This window comes from Paroedura picta, chromosome 5 (assembly GCF_049243985.1).
Source record: "Paroedura picta isolate Pp20150507F chromosome 5, Ppicta_v3.0, whole genome shotgun sequence".
Classification (NCBI taxonomy): domain Eukaryota; kingdom Metazoa; phylum Chordata; class Lepidosauria; order Squamata; family Gekkonidae; genus Paroedura; species Paroedura picta.
Genome location: NC_135373.1, coordinates 38,155,537 through 38,178,336, shown reverse-complemented (window position 1 = coordinate 38,178,336; position 22,800 = coordinate 38,155,537). Strand labels below are relative to the sequence as shown.

General features: G+C 48.7%; 1 protein-coding gene across 1 annotated transcript; it reads right to left on the bottom strand.

The window, feature by feature from the left end:
* Positions 1 to 5,962: 5,962 nt before the first annotated feature.
* Positions 5,963 to 22,560, bottom strand: NT5C1A (5'-nucleotidase, cytosolic IA). The gene is made up of 6 exons (XM_077337315.1): positions 22,065 to 22,560; positions 14,154 to 14,321; positions 12,776 to 12,905; positions 12,337 to 12,459; positions 10,768 to 10,952; positions 5,963 to 8,721 (listed from the first exon to the last, which is right to left on the bottom strand). The coding sequence occupies exons 1-6, from the start codon at positions 22,209 to 22,211 to the stop codon at positions 8,356 to 8,358; spliced, it is 1,119 nt and encodes a 372-aa protein (XP_077193430.1). The 5' UTR covers positions 22,212 to 22,560; the 3' UTR covers positions 5,963 to 8,355.
* Between the last annotated feature and the right edge of the window lie 240 nt (positions 22,561 to 22,800).

The window sequence follows — 22,800 nt, the reverse complement described above, 5'->3', positions numbered from 1 at the left end:
AGTTAAAATTATATGTATAAGAACGGGCCTTGAAAGGGCCCCTCCCCTGGGCCCCAGTCAGGCAGCTTAAGGTGGCTTTGGGCAGCAGCTCACAGCCAAATCAAGTGGGGCAGGCAGGGGCTGGGCAGCTCGTTAGGAGGCCTGGGACAGAGCTCCTTAGCAGGCAGCAGGCCGGGAGGCCCTCGTCAGCAGGCCCAGCCTAGCAGGCCAAGAGGCCCTCGTTAGCAAGCCTTCCACCATTACCCTTTGCCCAGGGCTTCTCCCCTTACCTGCTGCTGGCTCGAGGCACTGAGGCCTCTGAGAGCAAAGAGGATAGAGTCCAGAGACAGAGGGCGAGAGCTGCAGGGGCAGGGCCAATCAGGGCAAAGCTGGCTGCACCCTGATTGGCCCTATTCCAACTTGGACAGCCGGGCACGTCCCACCCCCTAGGCTGTTTCATAAATATATAGATGAACAACAATGAATAAAGACGTATTATCTTTCTAGTAAAGCTTATTGCTTTTAAACCTCAAAGTGCTGTGAGTCTGGATCTGTGTCTAATCCACAAAAGGAAACCAATAATTGCAAATGCTCTGCACAAACTCTGTTTTGAAAAAAAATCCAGAACTTCCTCTGTATATTCTGCAAGGACAACACCAGTTCCAGTGTAGAAATAGGCTAGAAGCTGTTTCTCTGATGGCAGGTAAAAAGAAAGTAAAGCTATCCCCTGTGCAAACACTGGGTCATGTCTGACCCTTGGGGTAACGCCCTCCGGTGTTTTCATGGCAGACTCAATACGGGGTGGTTTGCCAGTGCCTTCCCCAGTCATTACCGTTTACCCCCCAGCAAGCTGGGTACTCATTTTATCAACCTCAGAAGGATGGAAGGCCAAGTCAACCTTGAGCCGGCTGCTGGGGTTGAACTCCCAGCCTCATGGGCAGAGCTTTCAGACTGCATGTCTGCTGCCTTACCACTCTGCGCCACAAGAGGCTCTGAAAGAGAAAGAAAGAAAGAAAGAAAGAAAGAAAGAAAAAGAAAGAAAGAAAGAAAGAAAGAAAGAAAGAAAAAGAGGCTCTAAAAAGAAAGTAGCAATATATAAAAAGCATCTTTTTAATTGGGATCTTTGTTATTATAAAGTTGAATCTCTGCTACTGGCTTACCTCTCTGCTGGGCTGACAACAGCTACTCGGCCCTGAGTACTTCTTTTCTGGCATCTCTGCTAAAGCCACTAGTTGAGGAAGAGAACACATCCTTCAAAGCATGACTGAGGAAAGTCATTCCTGCCCACCAGATTGTTTCATCCCCTACAGGAGCAGCATTTTCAATTTCTCAGCTGATGCACAAAGGACCGTGATTGGCAGCCCCATCCTATAGGCACCCAAAGAAAGATACCAACTGCCTCACTAGCCTTGGGCATTTGGAGTTAATGTTGCATAAAGCAAATGTGGGGGACATCTTGGCATTGTATCTTTTCTGTTTCATTAAATATGCTTGGTTTGCATTACCGAAAGTGAATGGCATGTGAGAAAGATTTAATGAGTTTTCCAAGTGGGAGCATGTAAGAAATGTACCCTAAATGGATGGAGATGTCCCCTGGATACTTGGCCCTTTCACTGAACAGAACAATTGCTTGTATATCATCCTGCAGCAACACAAATGTACGTACTTGCATTTCCATATCAGTTTCGAGAATTTGCATCCAGGTGGTAGACATTCACAGCTTTGCCAGCAGGGGGCAGGAACAGACTACATCGCTTTTCGGATGGGTACCATGGTGCAGTTGTGCCACCGCTGGCATTACACCCTGCCATGGTCTGTCCTTCCTTTACACTCCCAACAGCAAAGCAGAAAAAAATATCTGTATGAAAAAGGCTAATGTGAAAACACTGGCAACCACTCCCACAGCAGCCATGGTAACTTCACTGCCATCCACCAATCACAGTGTTGCACATCATTATCGAGGCACAGGAGACGTCTATCAGTGTATGGCAAAAGGCGCATGATATTGAATAAATCAGCCACACAACCAAGTGAAGAGGGACTACACCCCCCCCCCCCCAATCCACCTCCCTTTCTGAGGGGAAAACTCTGATCCCTATTCACAAGTTTCAGTTAAAGCATATGCAACAAGGATTACCGACTCCTCTTAAGGAAATTGCTGGAGATTTGGGGAGAGGAATCTGGAGAGGATGGGGTTTGTGGAAGAGAGGAACTTCAGCAGGACCACTGATGGGAGGGCAAAATTCCAGGGCCCTATGTGGATTAGGTTTTCGGAATTCCCAGTTTCAATTTTCAAGGAGTCTCTAGCCCTTTCCATTGTGAAGATATACCTTTTCCCTTATATCTTCACAATGCAAAGGAATGGGGATTTGGGGGGAAAACTGGTAAACTTACTTGTTATAACATCAAATCATTATAACAATATTCTAGTGCCAATTTTTTGAAAAATCCTCTCTGGGGATAATCTCAGTGAACCTCAAATCATCAAACAGCTGATAATTGGTAGAAAGCATTTAGGAGACAGAACTCACATCTTCAGAAAGATTTGTTAAAGTGAGTGCTCACCACAGCAGAAATTTACACTAACCTACCACTTCTCTGGTGGTGGGGTAAATTGCCAGGTCCACATGATGTCAGCCTCGGACCAGGGCTGTCCCAGGCTCTCATTTGCCCTGTGGCAAGGGAATACAGATTATTTTTTGCTGTGGAACTCATCAGGGCCTAGGCCAGGCCAGGGCCGTCTGGAAGGGAAAAGTCAGGCCATCCTGCTCCAGTTCCTCCCCTCCCACGCCCAGTTACAGCATCCTGAAAGGGACAAAAAAATGCTCCAGGCAGCTTGGCAGAGTCAACTGGGACATTATTTATTTTTTTTACAATACCCTACTCCAAAAAATCAAAAACTGGTTTCCACTGCCCCACAGCTGCCTTGTCCAGAGGCACAAATCCAGGTAGGACCGGGTCCAGCAGGGGCTCCATAAATGGTTGGTGGAAGCAAAAGTGTTGTAACCTTGTGTGCTCCACTATCCCTGCTTTGCAGGAGAATAAAGCATAACTTTTAAGCATTTTTAAACTGCCTTTAAAAAGGGATGGGAGAGGGGTGAATGCATCGCCAACATTATTTTTCCTCCTTTGTAAGAGCTGTTTCCTACAGGCTGTGTTGTAATTCTTTTCTGCCGCCCTGATAGCAGAAGTCTGGATCCATCTAAAAATAGGCTGTCTGAGAGGAATGAGATGCCTCGGACGTTACCAGGCCAATTCTGTGGCCATTGCTCTGCAGGCCTTCACTCTCCCTCCTGCCGCGGCAGCCGTAGAGGAGCAGGGACTGAGCCTAGGGTGGCCAGCCTAGGTGGCAGAGCCCAGTTCACCTGGAGCAAATGGCTGCTCTGGGAGGTGGACTCTATGGCACTAGGCCTTACTCCTCCCCTCCCCAGTACCCCACTCCTCTTCAGACTCCACCCTCAAAACCTCCAGGTATTTCCAAACACAGAGCAGACAACCCTACTCTTCCCACCCAGGCTGCTCGCTTAAACCAAGCCCAGTGAGGGCCCTTCTCTCCTGCTGGTTGCAACTGGGCTCTTAGAAGCCTGTTGTCAAAAACCAGGCCTGTTTCTGCCGTTTCTCCATCTGGCATTTTTCATTGCTGGACTGCCAGCTCTGTTCTCTGTCACAGTAGATGCTTAGTTTAGAAAACCTAGGTGTGGTGTACTGTATATCACTGCAGAGCATTAGTTGTGGGGAGATGTCAATGCTCAGCCCGATCGTCATACCAATGCTATATCTCACACGCTGTCGGAATGCAGTTGTGTCTCCCGGACAAGGGGAACCTGTAATATGGGACTCTTCGTGCCCAAAGGGGCTAGAGGGGGGAGCCAGGGGACCAGGGGTGGAAATGGAGGGGAAGTCACCTCATGCCAGTCTTAGCCAGAATTGTAGGGATGCAGCATCATTGTACTTTCCAATTCACTTCCTTTGGCCATATCAAAGACCTCCCTGTATAGGCCCGGTGAGACACATGTTTGCAGACACATCTGTGCAGGGTCATCTCTCCAGAGGGCGGTGGTGGTTTTTTCTGTGGATTTTGTGTCTGTTGTCACCAGCCAGGGGTGGATGGGAGGAAGGAAATAGATTAGGTCTTCTGCCATTACTGTTGGTGGTTATTCCGGTTGTGTTTTATTGTGATTTTATTTTGTGGACCTTGTTGTGAATCGCCACGAGCCGATTGTTCGGGATTGGCAGTTGAGAAATATAAACATAAATAAATAATATCATGCAATCCAACTCACTGGCGAAAGCTAGGATTGGTCAATGGAAAAAGGAAACCAGGCCGACAAAGAACGTGGTGGTCAGATACAACCACCGGCCAGAATATTAAACAACTAAAAGGAACGGTGTAAGATCGGAAATCATGGGGGCAGTTGTGCGACAGGATCACCAACAGTCGGACTCGACTGAATCATCACCCTCCCTTTCCATTAAAGAGACTTTCCTTTGAATTGAGTTTTCTTATTGAAAGCAATTGGCCAACACCTCACAGATTGCTAAGACTTGCTATATGTTCCCAGTCCTCTGCTGTTCACAGCATCATGTCAGACACTGGGAATAAGGATATATGAGCTACTCATGAGGAGGGAACCCCCACAGGAACCCCGCACCTCCATAGCTGGAGATCAGGCCACGGCGCAGCATGCTCCTCGTGCAACACGCTGCAACCAGAGAGGGCTCTCTAAGATTAGCAAGCCTAAAAATAAGCCGCACTTGGGTGGGATCCAAAGACACAAACCGAGATGGGAGGAAGCTTTCTCTGGTGGACGCTGTGTGGAAACATTTTCGCACAGGCCTGAAGCCCTTGTGCCATTGTGCTCTGGGGGGTGGTCAGCTAATTGCAAGGAAGTGGTGAGCCGTCAGATTGAGGCAGGATGGCAGGACATCCCCGCAGCACTGTGGATCTCCTGCCAGGGCTTCCTTCCCGCTCCCTTTTGAGCACCTTTATTGACCGAGCAAGAGGGCGTGGGCTGCCAACTCTAGGAAATTCCTGGAGAACTGGGGGTTGAGTCTGCAGCGAGTGGGGAAAATAGCCATGTTTTTGGGGGGAACCAATCTCTGTTGTCTGGAGATCAGTTGTTGTTGCAGGAGACCTCCAAGCTGCACCAGGAGGTTGGCAACACTAGGCTTTTAGACCCTGTTACAGCCAAGTTAGCCTAGCCACTTCCTCATCTGAACTGCCCTGCCAAGGTGCGTCTCTTGATCGTTGCAAGAGGGTTGGATGGATACGAAAGGATGCCCTGAATGGTCTTTGTGCATTGCATCTGATTTAATAGAATCATAGGATCATAGAATCATAGAGTTGGAAGGAGCCATACAGGCCATCTAGTCCAACCCCCTGCTCAACGCAGGATCAGCCCAAAGCATTTGTTACCATCTCAGTGCCTCCTTTATTGCTGGCACATCCCAGCCTTTTGACTCGCTGCTCTGTCTGCCCAGCAGGGACCCACCTCATGCGTTTGACCATGTGAAATGCAATCCACAGAAGCTCCTGCTGGAATAAAACCTCGTCCATCTTTATGCCTGAGGCCAGCCAGGAAATTACACCTCCCAAAACTACGGGGCCTCCCTCCCTCCCTCCCCCACATGCAGCCAGCTGGGTGACCTTGGGCTCACCACAGCACTGATAAAGCTGTTCTGACCAAGCAGTCAATCAGAAGCCCTACTTAATTAGCCCTGCCCATTTTCTAAATGCCCTTGGTAGGCACCAATAATGGTGTTGGCAAGCGTCATGATGCCCAGGGGCCTCCCATTAGGCACTCCTGCCCTAGGCCCATTCCGCACAGAATAGATAATGCAGAATAGATTTTGCTGTGCCGCACAAGCAAATCCAGCTGCCAAAGCACATTGAAAATGCATTATTCTATGTGTGCGGAATGGGCCCTTGAGTCCAAAGGCCCATCAACTGGTTCCCAACAAACACACAAACTGACAGTGCAAGAATGGTAACAAGAAGTTTTATTACACAGGAAATACCCAGCAGGACAGAAATCCAGAAATCCATGAATGCCCCCTTTCATTAATGCAAAAGTCTGCTTACAGACACAGAAGTGAAACCCCTCAGGTTCCACATGTTACCGTGAAAGGGCCAACACAATGACCAACAGAAGAGGACAGTGTTACCATGTGGCATTCAATTTTGGGTGGGTGTCAGGCAGGGTGGCTTCCTTCAGGAGAGGGCAAGTGAAGTCCAGTGTTTTTGACTGGCGATGCACGCTAGACTTAAAAAAAAAAAACAACCCTCACTTTAAATATACGTGGATGACTTCTGACTGGCTGAGACCATGATCTTGGGGTTACAGTGGATCTAGCTCTATGAAAGTGTCATTTCACTGTGAAAAATGCAGACTTCATCCCTTGGATTATAGGGAAATGGATTGTATAGAGGCAGGCCCACTTTTGGAACACTGAGCACAGTTCTGGTCGTTGTATTTCGGAAAAGCTGAAAGAAATACAGAAGAGAGCAACTACAATGGGCAAGACATGAGGAAAGTCTTGCCTATGAGGAAAGACAGAACTGTTTGGGACATTCCAGCTTAGAAAATTGGATGACTGGGTGGTGAGGGGGGACGACACAGCAGAGGTGTAAAAATGTTGTATGGGGTTGAAAAGGCGATTAAAGTTTTATTTATTTATTTATTTATTTAATTTAGATTTATATACCGCCCTCCCCGAAGGCTCAGGGCGGTTTACATTAAAACTAGTCAACGATACATGAAACCTCTTTACCAAATACAAGAAGTCAGGGACACCCAATGAACCTGGCGGGCAATAGGAACAGGACAGACAAAAGGTAAGTTTTCTTTACTTTCTTTAGTCAATAGTAGAATTCACTGCCAGTGGATGCAGTAATTGCTTTATAAGTGAGTCCGACGGCTCCATGGACAATAGACCCTTGAAGGGCTACTAGCTGGTGACAGAAGGGAACCTCTATAGTCAGTGGCAGTGAACCTCTGGAACCCAATTTAAGGACCAAAAAGCTCCAAGAAGCATGTAAAAAATTCCAGGTTTTCTTTATCCACCACATCCATATCCCAGCTTTCCTCTCAAAAACTCAGAGTGGCTTTTATCCACAGAATAACCCTGCAAGGCAGGCTGAGGTAAAGTAACTAATCCAAGGCTGCCCCATGAGTTACAGGACCGAGAGGAGATTTAACTATTGCCTTCTGGTCAAGGCCAGCCCTTTCTGCTGGGACCACATTAATTAAACACTGTTTTTCTCCACTAACATTTCTCAACAGCCTGAATTTGGCAGGGGCAGGCAAGGGGCCATTCCGCACCCAACTTATTTCTCCCCAGTCTTTAAGTAAAACGTTTTTACAGAGATGCCCTGATTTATCCTGTGCACCCTTGTGCACAGTCTTTCCTAGTTTCCACATCTGGAAAGGCAGTAGAGATCCTCAACAGCAGGCAGGACAAGGCATTACGCACTCCGCTATGCACAAATTTCAACCCACAGCCAAACCTTGGTTTCCAGTCAACTTCAGACCCACCTCCTCTGAGGAAATCCTTCTGGGTTTCTTTCTTTCTTTATTGAATTTCTATACTGCCCTTCTCTGAGGGTTCCCTCCCTCCTGTTACCGACTGGCATGCATTACTGTGTTTAAACATTTCAGAATGTTTGTCAAGAAAAGCCAGCTTCTTTGGCCTGCACCATGTGAAATCAAGATATCCCGACCAGAGTATTTTGCACCTGCTTTTGTGAGCTTAGAGGAAGGGGCTGTATGGAACAAAGAGATCTCATTTTCATCTCCGCAAGCCTCCTTTTTGGGACAGATCCAGGACCAAGGCACTTTCCGTGGGCCCCTAAGCCTGGAAGAGGAGCCAAGGATTCTCATGCACGGCCTCCAACCTGTGGGAGTGCTCCTTGCAACATGAGAACGACCATGTAGTTGGGTGACTTGGGGGCCTGTGCTCAACCTCCCAACTCCCCACTCCAAAGCCAGCCTGGATATCCAAAACAGCAGCGTATGAAGTCTGAGGCTCCCTCAGGCATTGCCCACAAGTTATCACATGTTATCCATGCAACAAAACAGCGAGAAAATACCTCTCTGAGAAACAAGCGGGTGTCCAAAGCTAGAATGGGCATGAGAGAGGCGTGAATGGCACAGGGGCTCAGGTGAGAGAGGAACAACAGGTCCACAACGTGCAAAAACGCAAGCGGAAGGAAGGAAGGCTTTCCCTCCCGGCAGCCTTGCCAAAGAAGACATGACACTGGCTATCCGAACACCTTTGCCTCCAGTGGTGGGAGGTGCTCCTTATTTTTCATCTCCCAAGAGAGACTTTGATCTCCAAGTATCCAAAGGCTGTCCTGGCCAATTCTGCCCTCTGAAACTACTTGCTGTTCTGGGTCTGTTTCCCCTGCGCTGCGCGCCTGTGTTTCTGTGCCACCCCGTAGGGGACGTGGGCAGCAATTGTGCCCATCTCTTTTGCCCCCTCAACGTGGAACATCTGGTCATCAAAGAAGATATGCGGGCAGATCTTCTTCAGCAGGGGGCCCTTGGGAGCACCTGCCAGGAAGAGGGCTTCATCTGTTTCAAGCCCCCAGCTCCGGAGAGTCTTGAGAGCTCGGGCCCCCGAACTGGCAGCACTACGGGCTGTGACGAGGTAGGTGCGGATGGGGCATTCCAGGCGGAGGCCCTTGGAGTAGAACTTCTTCTGCAGCTTCCCAAGGGCTTCCAAGAAGCCTTTCAGAGGTCCCTGGGGAAGAAAGGTAGAGAGGAACCATCAGGCGTGGAGCATAAAGAGGCCTCTCTGAAGCTCACCAAACAAATTGCTGCCTGAGACACCTGGGGAAATATGGGGGACATCTTAGCAGCCACCAAAAAAGTGCCCTCAAGTTGCAGATGACTTGCGGCAACCTTGTAGGGTTTTCAGTGCAAGTGATGAACAAAAGTGGTTTCCCATTATCTGACCTTGCTGATAAAGACTGAGGGCTAACCTGTGCAGCAGGCACAAATCAAACGTATAATCCCACGCATCCTTATCCATTGTTCTTCTTAATATTTGTGAAACAGCCCCGAGGGTAGTGTCCTGGCTGTCTGAGATGGAATAGGGTCTGGCTGCACCCTGATTGGCCCTCCCTCTCCAGCTCCCGCTCTCCTTCCCTGGATGCTAGCCACTTTGCTCTCAGATGCATGAGAGAGACACACAGAGACACAGAGAGTCCCGCCAAACCGCAAGCGACCCCTGATTACCTGCTATGGCTCCTGCCGCGAGGGAGAGACATACAGAGACAAACTGCAAACGACCCTTGCTTCCCTGCTATGAAGGACCCCTGATTACCTCCTATGGCTCCTGCTGTTAGAGAGAGAGATATCTGCACCTGCCGATGTCCGCTGGGTCCTAGTGCCCATTGCATTCCTGGTTGCAATGGTCTTTCTTGCTAGTAGTATATCATGTACAACTATGCAATATAGATACAGAAGCCATAGCATGAAGCCGTAGCATGAACATCTGGGCTTCACTCCTCTGGATGCCTGCATGCTCTGGTTTAAGTAGGAGGACTCTTTTTTACAACAGAGTTACCATATTCCTATATATTTTGCATTATGTTGCAATTCTATCCCTGTCTACTTGTATTTAAATCTTGTTGTACATTGTATAATACAGTATGCTGGATTATACTTTTGATGTGTGCCAACTATGCAGATTAGCCTTGGCTTCTTTTCTAGATTTGGTTTGCATATTGTGTTCCCCACCCCATTTTTGTATTCAGTGAAGCATTCAGGAGCTGCAGGCGCTGTTCTTAACCAGGATTCTGGGTGACTGAATGAGGGTGAATCCATGTGAGTCAGAAGTGGCTGGTGCCATTTAAAGAACCTCTGTGCCCAAGGGAGCCTAGATATGCTTGCCTGGGAAGGTGATGCTGACCAAGGCAAAGCATTTGGCCATAAGATTTGTGCATTCATGCAGTGTCTGCTTCAAACTTGGCTGTTATCTGTGCCATTGCAAAGGCCTATAGAGGTGCACTCTTGCATGGCTAGCATCATGCTTCAACCACGTCTAGGATGAAGAAAATCGATGAGGCTCTTGTAGTTCCACCTATACACTTCTGGGACTTCTCAGCCTTACCTTTTTGAGAAGCAGGTTGCTGTCTGAGGTATCTAGAGCATCTTTCTAGCAACTCAGCCTGCTCTGCAAGCTGCATCCTTCTAAGGAGTAAGGGGACTTTGCCCTGTGGCATACTCAAGCTGCTGTCACTTCTGCGCTTGAGTCTTATAATGCCTTGGAAGCTGCATCTTATGCAAAATGCTCTATCCTAGGGGTAGTCAAACTGTGGCCCTCCAGATGTCCATGGGCTACAATTCCCAGGAGTCCATGGACATCTAGAGGGCTGCAGTTTGACTACCCCTGTCCTAAACCATGACAGGAATCAGCTCCTCTGAGAAAATAGCTGCTCAGAAGGGTAAAAACAGAAATTGCCTGTCTCCTGTGCTAAACCAGGTATCCATGCTCACACAAATAAACGGCTCTCAATAGCCCTACATGGTGATGCCCCTTATTTTATATTAACTTATAACCTGCTTCTTACCCCAATGGGGGCTCAAAGTGACTTACAGAGTTCTCCCGTCCTCCATTTTTACCTTCATAACAGCCCTGCGAGGTAGATTAGGCTGAGAATATGAGATTGGCCCAAGGCCACCAGCTAAGCTTCCATGGCAGAGTGGGGATTCGAACACGGGATTCAAACTGGATCCTAGTCTGATTCTCTAACCGCTTGACCACACTGGCCTGCATTCTCACCTGAGCCAGCGGCTTGTTCTCATACTCTTTCTCGTGTTCAAAGAACTTGTCGAGACCCTGAGCCTTCACTATCTGTTCAGATTCATCCGAGAAAAGGACAGCGTCCCCATCAAAGGCCACGCGCAGCTGGTCCTCGGAGATCTGCACATCTGTGCTTGGACTGAAGATAGTGGCAGCGGCAATCCCTAGGGAAACAGAAAAGAGGGCCTTGGGGCAGGGGTGGCCAAACAGTGGCTCTCTAGATGTCCATGGACTACAATTCCCATGAGCCCAGAGGCTCATAGTCTATGGTATTACACCTGACCATTCCCCCATTTTAAGAAATATGTCCATTTTGTCGCCCTTTTAATATTAATATTTAATATTTGCCTGCATGCAAATATAAGGCCAGGACTTTAAATTGTTGATTTTTTGGCAGGTATGTAACGGGCCCCACAGCCAGGGAAGAAATTCTGTTTAGAATTTCCCTTTAGGTGCTGCTTTAAGAAAGGGTTTTTATAATTAAAGAGAAGAAGAAGAAGAAGAGGAAGAAGACTTGGTTCTTATATGCCTCTTTTCTCTACCAGAAGGAGTTTCAAAGTGGCTTACACCCGCCTTCCCTTTCCTCTCCCCACAACAGACACCCTGTGAGGTGGGTAAGGCTGAGAGAGCCCTGATATTACTGCCCGGTCAGAACAGCTTTATCAGTGCTGTGGCAAGCCCGAAGTCACCCAGCTGGCTGCATGTGGGGGAGGAGCGGGGAATCAAACTCGGCTTGCCAGATTAGAAGTCCATGCTCCTAACCACTACACCCTTTCCCCTAGCTGAGGTCTTCTGGCCTGCAGGGAGAGGGAAAGTCAGGATTTAAAGTGTTCATGTATTTGCAGGCCCAAGCAAATGGTGAACTCAGTATGTTTATAAAACTCTTTTATTGTGTTACTTTCATGAATACAGAATATTTAACCCCATCTCATTGCCTTCCCAATGTCCCTTTTTTTGAATCAAGGAAATATGGTTAGCCAGCCTGTCTTTAAGGCTGATGTCTGGCAATGCAGAGGAATCCTAGCCTGCTTTGGCTGTTCTGAACAACAGCGAAAAATCAAACCCGACCTTGTTTTGCAGCCTAATTCCACATAGACCTGGCATGGCACTGCAGATGGTGGCCCCACCTCATTCTAGCCCTTTGGTTGTTGTAGATTCTCTCAAGCCCAGGGAGCCTGTTCACACAACCAGTAGGGACAAAATTCATATTAGGGCAATTACCATGAGCCCCTGTCAACTGGCCATGCTGGCAGGGGCTCGTGGTAATTGTAGTCCATGGCCATCTGGAGAAACACAGTTCGGCCACCCCTGGCCTAAACAATCACATGAGTGAAACAGCAGTGCCCATTCAACCAGTGGGGAAGTACACCATAGCAGTGAAACTGGCAACAACAGCCTCCGAGCATGGGTATATTCATACAACTCCTTTCTTTCTAGTGGCATATTTCATTGGCTTTCTTTCTGGTAGGACCCCCCCCACACACACACACAAACACACTGTTCCCCCCCTTTCCCTTCCATCCAAAGGTCAAACAACAGCAGACTCACCCTCTTCTATGGCTTCACTCACTTTCTCACAGTCTGACGACAGGTACAGGTTGGTGTGGTAGGCCTTCAGGTAGCCGATGGGGCTGTTCCCGCCTGTCATGCAGAACCGCTCAATGAACAGGTCTAGTTAGAAGAAGAACACCACCATTATGCTTGTTACAGGCAATGTCCTAATGCACCACCAGCCTTGGGAAGCACACACAGCCGTTCCCAAACCAGCTGGGAGTCACAGCTGGATTCCTGGAGATATGGGTGTGTAGCCTGGGGAGGGGAGGGTTTGGTAAGGGGAGGGGCCTCAGTGGTGAATAATGCCATAGTCTACCCCCTGAACAGTCGTGTTCTCCGGGGGAAATTACCTCTGTTGTTCAAGGCCAGTTGTAATTCTGGGAGATCTCCAGGCCCCACCTGGAGCGTAGCAACTCTAGTGGCAGCTACTCACTGTAGTGGTTGATGGTATTGATCAGGCGCACTCCCACTTGGGCATGCTGGTTGGTCACAAGGACGATGTCAAAGAGCTCCTCACAGCCCGGGTACAGTTCCCGTAATTTGGTGTTGACGGCTTCCAAAGCCTGCAAAACCAAAAGCCCATTAGGTCACATGACCGAGACCATCCCTTCCAGTAAAACAACCCACCAGTGCAGAGCTGAAGTGACCTGGGACCAGCAAACAATTGTCCTTTAAGACCCTCTTCATCCCTCTTCATCCCTTTATGGCCAACAGGCTGTGAAGTCTAACACTATAAGGATTTCTGTACTCTTTAAATGTAGCATCATGCCAGTCAAATGCAAACTGACTATTCCGGCCCCTTCACATGATGTCGCACACATCCAGCGTCTGGCCAGCTGACTGCTCACTACATCCTTCATTTTAAAGTGCTTCTCTGCGAATCCCAAGGGCATTTCTGCATATTAGTAAAAATAGCATCACACCCGTCATCTCCATTGGTCCAAGGGCTCCATGTCTAGGGGTTCCTGAAGAGGGTGCCCCCATCCCTCCATTATATCCAGTGTACTCTTCTATGCATAGGCATTGCAACAGAGAAGTATGATTTTAAAAAAATTAGCAGGCATTGTGAGAACTTTAAACTGCATCAGAATATGGAGGAAAGGGATTGGTTGCCTGAATTGATTGACAGGTGGAAGTGCAATGCATATACGGCGTGTTGCTCTCTTCCGCCTCTTCCAGCAGCAGGTGAGGGGGGTAAAACGCACAAAAAGAAGGCAGACAAAGGCGAGACAGCAAAAAGGTGAGGAGGGCCGTGGGGGGCATATAATGTCCTGCTTTGCCATTCTGTGGGTGTGACGTTTTTTTAATAATGTGCGGAAATGCCCCATGTATGGTCATATCTCCCAAAAAATGTTGAACATATTAAAATATATATATTGAAATTAATTAACTCCCACCCATTCGGGAAACCCTTCCTTATCTTTTTTAGCTGGAGTCCCCTGGGATGGAACCTTGGATCTTTTGCATGCCAAGCAGATGCTCTACCACCAAGCCATGGCCCTTCCTCATGCCTTGTCTGATAATACAGCTAACATGTGTTCTCTTGCATCTAGTGGTCTCTTGCCTCTAAGCAGTGGTCTTAAGTATGGGGATTCCTTTAACTGGTCCTGATTCTCATGCAACGGAAGTTTCTCCTGGAGGCAAGTTAACCAGGGAATAGACCTGGGACCTGCAGCACACAGAGCAGGAGGCTCTACCACTGACCCATGGCCCCATCCTATTTAAAAACTGAGCTTGCACTATTTCCAGCTGCATATCTCGAACCCAGATCACAGCAAATAGAAAAGAGAGCAACCAGCAACAGAACGGACCTTGACAAATGGGAAAGCTGCTCCAGGCAAGAAGGGCTCGTTCTCATGGTCCAGCTGGTATTTGACGTAAGCCTCCACGCCCTGTTCGCTGTAGATCTTTTGCTCCTCTTCCATACGGAATAGAGCTCGGGACGACACAGCGATTGTAATGGCATTTTGTGGCTTTGGCTTGGGAGAGAGGAAGAGAAAGCAGTTGCTTATGCATACCAGGCACTCGGGACAAGCCAGAGAAAAAAGGGTGGCTGGTTTCTGGCCCCATCCAGAAAGGCTTAATATTTAGAGACATATTTAAGATCTAGGAACATAAATGAATTAAATACCCATTCATTTGTTCAGCATGGGGGGGGGGTGCATGTCCCCTTTGTGTACAATCCATCGGTTCCTTCTGACCAGCCTATAAATAGTGGCTCTGTGATAGACCAGCCTTTTCCTCTGGCACTTTGCCTAGCCAAATGCCTGGGAGGAAGGGGGCACCATCTGGGCACCATCTGTGGCAAAAGACTTGCCAGGCCCTTGTGGGTTGGCAATCAATCAGAGTCTTGGATTCCATTCCGAAAGTGATCCATATGACACCCAGACCTAGAACAACAGAAGTCCTTGCCTGTGTCATGGGGTTGCCAGCCCTGGAGATTGGGGGTAGGGACTGAGGAAGGTGGCCTTTGGGGCGGAGAGGGCCCTGTGCGGTGTGAGCAGCCATTTCCTCCCCTGAAGATACAGCTGTAATTCCAGGAGATCTCCTGACCCCACTAGGAGTTTGGCACTAGTAAAGACTAGTAAAGACTATTGCCACCCCACCCTGATAGGTGCCGGTGAACTAGGCTGGTCACTGTCCTCCCAGCCTTGGCAGATGGGAGGACAGCTGCACTTCCTGGGGGAAAGTCATAGCGAGGAAGAAGGCCGTGTGTCCTGGCACCAACTCCAGGAGCCCTGTTTGGATTCTCCATCCATCGCACACATCCACAGGCTGCCTCCCCAGACGGCCTGCCCTCTGGGAGAGGTCTTGATGCAGCTGGCCCCTGGGCGCTCTAGCTCTCAAAGGGAGAGCTTCCATGCCAGAGTTGAACCAGGCTTCTGCCTCCTTGCAACCTTTCGCAAATTTGAAGGGCTTCAAGGAGCCCCAGGAGTGTTGACAGGCCCCTTCAGTGAAGTGGGTGAGGAAGAACGATGCAGGAGCCAGCCATCCCATCGATCATTTACCGTTTCCATTGTGGAGAAAGAGATGAGGCCTGCAGAGCAAGAGGGGAACTGGGCTCCAGGGAGGTCTAGTGATGTCAGCGGCCATCTGAACTTTTAGGAAAGGCCGTGTAGCCCCCAGCAAGCTCTCGTCTAACCCTGCCCCCCCCCGGGACCCCAGTTGGGAATACCTGTTCTAGATTTTCTATTGCTGATCGTCACTTACTGATGTTGTGAGACTGGTGTTAGGGTTGCCAATCTCCAGATGAGAGCTGGGGATCTTCTGAAATTACAACGGCTCTACAGAGATCAGTTTCTCTGGATGAAATGGCAGCTTTGGAGGGTGGACTCTGTGCTGTTATACCCCAACTGAGCAGCCCAAACCCTACCTGCACCGGACTCCATTGCTGAAATCACCAAGAATTTTCCAAAACACCATTGGTGACCCTAAATTTTATGGCTGTGTAGCTGTATAAGCTGCTTTGAGCACTAAGAGTGAAAAAAGAACATATAAAGTGCTTTGAGCACTAAGAGTGAAAAAAGAACATATAAAGTTTCAAAGTACATTTTTACAACATTCTATTCAATGCTGTGCTGGTTTCCACTAGGAAACCCATGTTCCCTTGAAGATCTTGCTTGCTCCAGGTTTATGAAAACCCGCTTGGTTAAACTGGAATTGATTGACAAAACCTGAGCTCTTTGCAAGATCCCAGCCCCTCTGCATACTCCAGCACACACAAACCAAGCAAGGGGCCCACTGCCATCAGCCCAAAGTTGCCAACCTACTGGTAGTGGCTGGAATACTCCTGGAATTACAGCATCTCCCAACCATAGAGATCAGTTTCCCGAAATAAATGGCTACGAAGAAGAAGAAGAAGAAGAAGAAGAAGAAGAAGAAGAAGAAGAAGAAGAAGAAGAAGAAGAAGAAGAAGAAGAAGAAGAAGAAGAAGAAGAAGAGTTGGTTCTTATATGCCGCTTTTCCCTACCCGAAGGAGGCTCAAAGCGGCTTACAGTCGCCTTCCCTTTCCTCTCCCCACAACAGACACCCTGTGGGGTGGGTGAGGCTGAAAGAGCCCTGATATCACTGCTCGGTCAGAACAGTTTTATCAGTGCCGTGGTGAGCCCAAGGTCACCCAGATGGTTGCATGTGGGGGAGTGCAGAATCAAACCCAGTATGCCGGATTAGAAGCCCGCACTCCTAACCACTACACCAAACTGGCACCAAACCACCTTTGAAGTGTGGACTGTATGGTATCATGCCCTATTGAGATCCTTCCCCTCCACAAACCCCACCCTACCCACACACAAACCCCACCAAAACCAGGTTGCATCCCCCTCAGTCTCCAGGACTTTCTTGACCAACTGCTGACAACAAAGACCAACAGAAGAAAAGCAAAAATGCAACACATTCAATAATTTTCATAAGTCTCTATTTGGTGAGGATGTTACAGCACTTCTCAAGCATTGCAAGGCACATTCTGATATGGACAGATGTGTTGAATTCCTTTTAAAAATTGATTGTTTAATATACTCACCTTACCTACTTAGTGTTGCATTTTTACTTTTCTTTGTTGTCTGACTTTCGCACTGTGTACCCATTTTGTTGTTCATCCAGTCTTTTGAAGAAAGTAAAATGAAATGTTGGCTTATCAGTCATTCAGGATCGTCCTTTAGGAACCAGTAAGGGGGTTCCCAGCTTGCCATAATTCTCCCAAGGTAGGTACTTGGCAGCTGCAAACTAATCATTAGCTAAAATATTTGCTTATTTATATTTTATTCTGCCCCATCTCAGCAGACTCAGGGCAGATCACAACATAATTAAAATCACATAAAATTCTGGAACACAGAAATAGACTCTATTTTGAATTAAAATTTCCAGTGAATTTAACTCTACTGTTGCTCATAAGATCTGTAATAGGATTAGGGGAACGCACACAAACATATAGTACTGAACATCCCTAAGGAGTATAATTTGGCAGGTACAGGCAGAGAGATCAGTGAGATGATGATATCAGGCCTAGTGCAGGGGTAGTCAAATGGCGGCCCTCCAGATGTCCATGGACTACAATTCCCATGAGCCCCTGCCAGAATGCTGGCAGGGGCTCATGGGAATTGTAGTCCGTGGACATCTGGAGGGCTGCCGTTTGACTACTCCTGGCCTAGTGAAACAGTTCTTCTTGCAAGCCCAATGGAACTGTCCAAGGTCCCGCAAGGCTGATCTCATTCAGCAAAGCGTTCTACCAGGCTGGGGACAGGGCCGAAAAGTTCCTGGTTTTGGTTGAGGCCAGCTTGATTTCTTTGTGGCCAGGGATCCTCACTAGATTTTGGCCACTACACTGTAATGCCCTTTGAGGGGTGTAATGGGAGAGGCGGTCCCGAAGATCCAAAGGTCTCCGGCCGTTTAGGGCTTTGAAGGTGGAAACCAAAACTGTGAATCTGATTCAGTTCCCAATCTAGAGCCAGTGCAGCTGGACAAGGACAGGTTGTATGTGGACCCTCCATCATAGCTGGATTTAATGACCTCCAAACATCTGGCCAAGGATTCGGGGGGGCGGGTGTGAACGGATAGCTCTTAAGCCAGGCCATTTTGGTTCCCTGACAACAATTAAAAATAGCTCAGACTTGCTTTACGTGTGTATGGATTCCAGGCTTTTGTTTACCTGCTGGGTGTAGTTTTTGACCTATAAAGATCCTTCCTTTCCTGGCCTTAGAATTGAGAGGCAGGGGTAGCCCAAAGGGGCACCCAATATAATTTCTGGGGAATAACAGAGCAGTATTTTTTATTATTTACTCATTTTGTACCCTGCCCACCCCAAAGAAAATCCATAGGAGCTTACATTGTCTCCTCCTCCATTTATCCTCATGCCAACCTTATGAGGTAGATTAAAATGAAAGTCTATGACTGGCCTATGGTCACTCAAGAAACTGGCCTTCTCTAGAAGACATGATTGCTCTCTTGAGGTACTTGAAAGGTTGTCCCTTGGAGGAGAGCAGGGAGTGGTACCTGAAGTTTCCTCACTGGGAAATGAATGTTGCAATGATTCGGAGTTTGAAGAGGGTTGAGATGGAGCCAGGCACAGTGAGATAAACTTCTGGGAGCTTCAAGGCCAAAGGTCCAGAGGGAGTTCGACTCACATTCCATCTCATTAGAGCAAGGAACTCTGCACATGGGAAGGTTTCTTTGTTGTGAGTATGTGCCATCTGCCCAAGATACCTGCTGATGTGTTTTGGCAACTCACACAAGAGGCCGAGCAGGATCAGGCCAGCTGTGGGCAGTCGGCCAGAAAGCCAGCCCGTTCATTGTAGTTTGATACTTCTTTTTAGGCCTGTCTTCCTTCCTGCCATCCTTTGGCTGTAGGTTGGGCTTGACTACCCGCTTCTTGAATTTTGGACTCAGGAGTTCTATCTGGACACTGCACCTTCAGTCTATCCGGTGACATCTGGGTCAGAGGACTAAAGGCTGAATAAGTAATCTAGGACACTTAGAAAACCGCAGAGATGCCTTATGCTCTCACCCTCAGATGTTGCAATGAAGCCAGGTGAGCCCAAAACAGCCCCTTTTCTCCTCCTGGCAACACTCAAGGTTGTGCAAGGTCAGAGAACGCTGGTTAGATGTTTGCATGGAGGAGCAGCCCCAAAGTGGCAGGAGAAGGCAAGACTTAGCTGGATAGATTCCCAGACAGGCTTGACATAAGGTGAGGGGTGGGGAATGAGGTCAGCTTCCTTCCCCTTGGGAAGTCTCCCTCACTCAGAGACAGTGGGGAGGAGGGGAAGGAAGGAAAGGATGACGGACACAGTCCAGGCGGGGAGGGAGATTGCAGGAGAAATATTCCTGGAGCAGTGAGAGAGAGAGGGAGGGCAATCTAGTGGCAGCTTCTGAGCAGAGCAGATTGCCTTTGAGTACAGCCAGTCCTTTTCACATTACGGCAAGCAAACGGCATTGCCCAAAGCTCTTGCATCCCTTGGTAGATGGAAAGCTGCCAGCACAGGGCTAGAGTTCAGCAACCCAATGCAGGCACTGCATGCAAGAAGGGCTCTATTCTCATGCCCACCATGAGAAAGGGGGCCAAGGGTAGCATGGGGCAGGAGCAGGCCCACTTGCTAGACCTCCTGAGGATATTACTGGGGGACCCACAAGACTAGAGGGGGGTTATCACCATAAGCTGAAGTGTAACAAGGAACAACCTGCTCATATTCGACCAGACAAATGTAATGACTTGTTAAATAACATTTTTGTGAAAAGTAAGCACCCACCCTGCTCTGATGCTCTCGGGGGGGGGGGGGTCCCCTCCCCCACCTGCAGCTGTATTTCAGAAAAGGAAACACTTTTTGGATATGTTTCCAGCCCAACTCTGAGCAAATATATGCAAGGGAGTTTTGCCAGAGGTCGTCAGGGAGTTCTGTCATTTCAAGTATTAATCTGTCATATACTGACGCAAAAGGATTCCAGTTACCAGAAGGCTTGGAGTCTGGATTGTGAGGGTAGGGTGGGTGAAAGACAGTGGCCTGGTGTTTGGGATACTCCAAATAATCACTCCCAAGTACACTCTGTTAGATTGCAAAGTTTTAAGTTGTATACTAAGTGGTAAAGGTAAAGGTAAAGGTATCCCCTGTGCAAGCACCGGGTCATGTCTGACCCTTGGGGTGACGCCCTCTAGCGTTTTCATGGCAGACTCAATACGGGGTGGTTTGCCAGTGCCTTCCCCAGTCATTACCGTTTACCCCCCAGCAAGCTGGGTACTCATTTTACCGACCTTGGAAGGATGGAAGGCTGAGTCAACCTTGAGCCGGCTGCTGGGATCGAACTCCCAGCCTCATGGGCAGAGCTTCAGATAGCATGTCGCTGCCTTACCACTCTGCGCCACAAGAGGCTCATATACTAAGTGGTATCTCACATCAAAAAGGATTTCTCATACTATAAATCTAGTTCAGCATTCTGTTGGAAGGGATGTAATTCCCTTCGTTCATATTTACATGGTTGGTGGGAATGCCCAGTCATTCAGTCATTTGGGTGTCAAATTCACCTGTTGATTTTATTATACATTATGGAACAATTTCTGCTGACATATTGGCCAGCTTTGTGACTGCAAAGAGAAAGGACTGAAATCACCCATTTACTTATTGCCATTGCCTCACTTTCCCTTTTGTCTCAGATGAGACAACCTTGCAGGGTGGTCTCAGCCAAGAGGCAACCTGTGAACAACAGCTACTCTAATCCTGCTGCTAGAGGACTCTAAGGCAGGGGTAGTCAACCTGTGGTCCTCCAGATGTCCATGGACTACAATTCCCATGAGCCCCTGCCAGCATTTGCTGGCAGGGACTCATGGGAATTGTAGTCCATGGACATCTGGAGGACCACAGGTTGACTACCCCTGCTCTAACGTTTCACTCCATGAAGGTGAAGCTCTCCCCTTCACTTCAAAAACCTTTATTCCCTTTAATCACCTGAACAAGGTGATTAAAGAGACCCAGCAGCCAAGATAGTCCGGCTCATCCTAGGCTCGTCAGAATTTGGGATTGGCCACAGTTCTTGGATGGGAGACCAGCAAGGAAGATAAGGGTCACTTTGAGACCAGCAAGGAAGATGGTCACGTCTCTTGCCTGAAATGCCCCAGGATTGGGGTCTGCATGAGTTGGCTACATCTTGACAGCATGTTCTTCAGCATGAGCTGACCAGTGCTGGATTGTTGCCTGGGGCTACAGGCCATCTTCTCTGTACCCAGACCACTGCATTACTTACAAACAACAAGGCCCTGCCTATCTTCCCACTGGGCAAAACAGCTGGAAAACACAGCTCAGTAAATTCTTCACCTCAGAATCAGAAGAACAGCACATTCCATTTTAGAAGAAGAAGAAGAAGAAGAAACAGAAAGAGAAGGAGAAGGTGAAGGAGAAAGAAGAAGAAGAAGAGCTGGTTTATATGTCCCGCCTTTCACTACCTGAAGGAGTCCCAAAGCAGCTTACAAGCACCTTCCCTTCCTCTACCCAGAACAGACACCCTGTGAGGTAGGTGGGGCTGAGAGAGCTTTGATAGAACCTCTGCGCAAACAGTTCTGACAGGACTGTGAGTAGCCCAAGGTCACCCAGGTGGCTGCATGTGGAGGAGCAGGGAATCAAGCCTGGCTCTCTAGATTAGAGGGCACCACTCTTAGCCACTACACTAAGCTGGCTCATCAGCTTGTTGTGGTGCCCCCCCCCATTTCATCATTTATCCAGAGCAGCTCTTTGCCTTGCAGGCAAGGTCAGCTGCTGCTGGAAGCATTCCACTCTCTGCTGAATGCCAGCTGCCATTCATCCCATGTGAGTCTGTGGACCTACAGAGCTACCTTATTAAAAGCCATGACATGGCCCAGCCTAGTCCAGCACTGAGTAGCAATCACTTTCCAAAGTCTGAGACAGACAAATCTTTCCCAGCCCTGAAACCCAAGATCCTTCAATCAGAGAGTGATCCTGGCCTCTTCGCTCTACATGCAAGGCACGCGTTCCCCCTTTCTGCTCACCCTCCATCACACCTGCCCAGGTAACTCGGCAGGGAAACTCAACAAGTCACTCAGCTCAGGATTTCTACTCCAAAGATGGATCCCCTGTTTGCAGGCCTCCTCTTCTCCTTGATGTAAACACATCCCAGGGCAAACCAGGCAGCCACCCCCTTTCTCTGGTAAACATACATCCCGCTAGTGCCTATCCTATTCCCAGAAAATATAAAGAGGTGGTGGTGGGGGGAGAAATCTCCCTTACCGATTTGGGTTTCTTCTGCGGGGAGAGGTTGGCATAAAAGGCTTTGGTATCTTCCCAAGTCTCTATCTTTGGCTGTCCTCCAGCGCTGGTCGCTTTGCTGCCAGTGTCCCCTTTCTCTTCCGGGTGCCCGAGCCCTGCTGGGTCCATCTTCTCTGCTGCCTGTCTTTCCCGAGGCAGGAGACAGTACTAGCCAGTGGAACAGATTTCTCCTTCCAGTTTAGCAGTCAGAGCGGCTGGGGACGGTGCCCAGGATTAAAGCGGCAGTATCCTTGGGATGCAGCTTGGCTCTGGAGAGAATGAAATCAGGCAGTGGAGGAGGAGGAGGAGGAGAGAGCAGCAGGTTTGTGTGTGTCTGTGTGTGTGTGCGACTCACTTCTCCAGCCAGGACAAAATGCTTGAAACGGGATCCCATGAAGCTCCAGGGCCGGCTCGAATGCCAAAGCAGCCAGCTCGCCAAGGGAGCTTAACCTCCTCAGGGCTGGATATGCTGCCTCAGGCAGGCTGACTTCTCAGGCAGGCTGTGCTTCAGCTCAGAGCAACATGCCAGGGAAGGGGGCAAATCTCTGAGCCAGAGGAGCTGGCTGGACCCAGCCTCCTGGGGAGGGCTGCTCTCTAAGCTGCAAGGCCGACTGCAAGAGAGGCAGGCAATTCAGTGGCTATACTTTGTTTACCACAGGTCGCGAGAATCCCACAAGCAGGGTGCAGAAGCGTAGACCCATGCTGCCACCTAGCAATG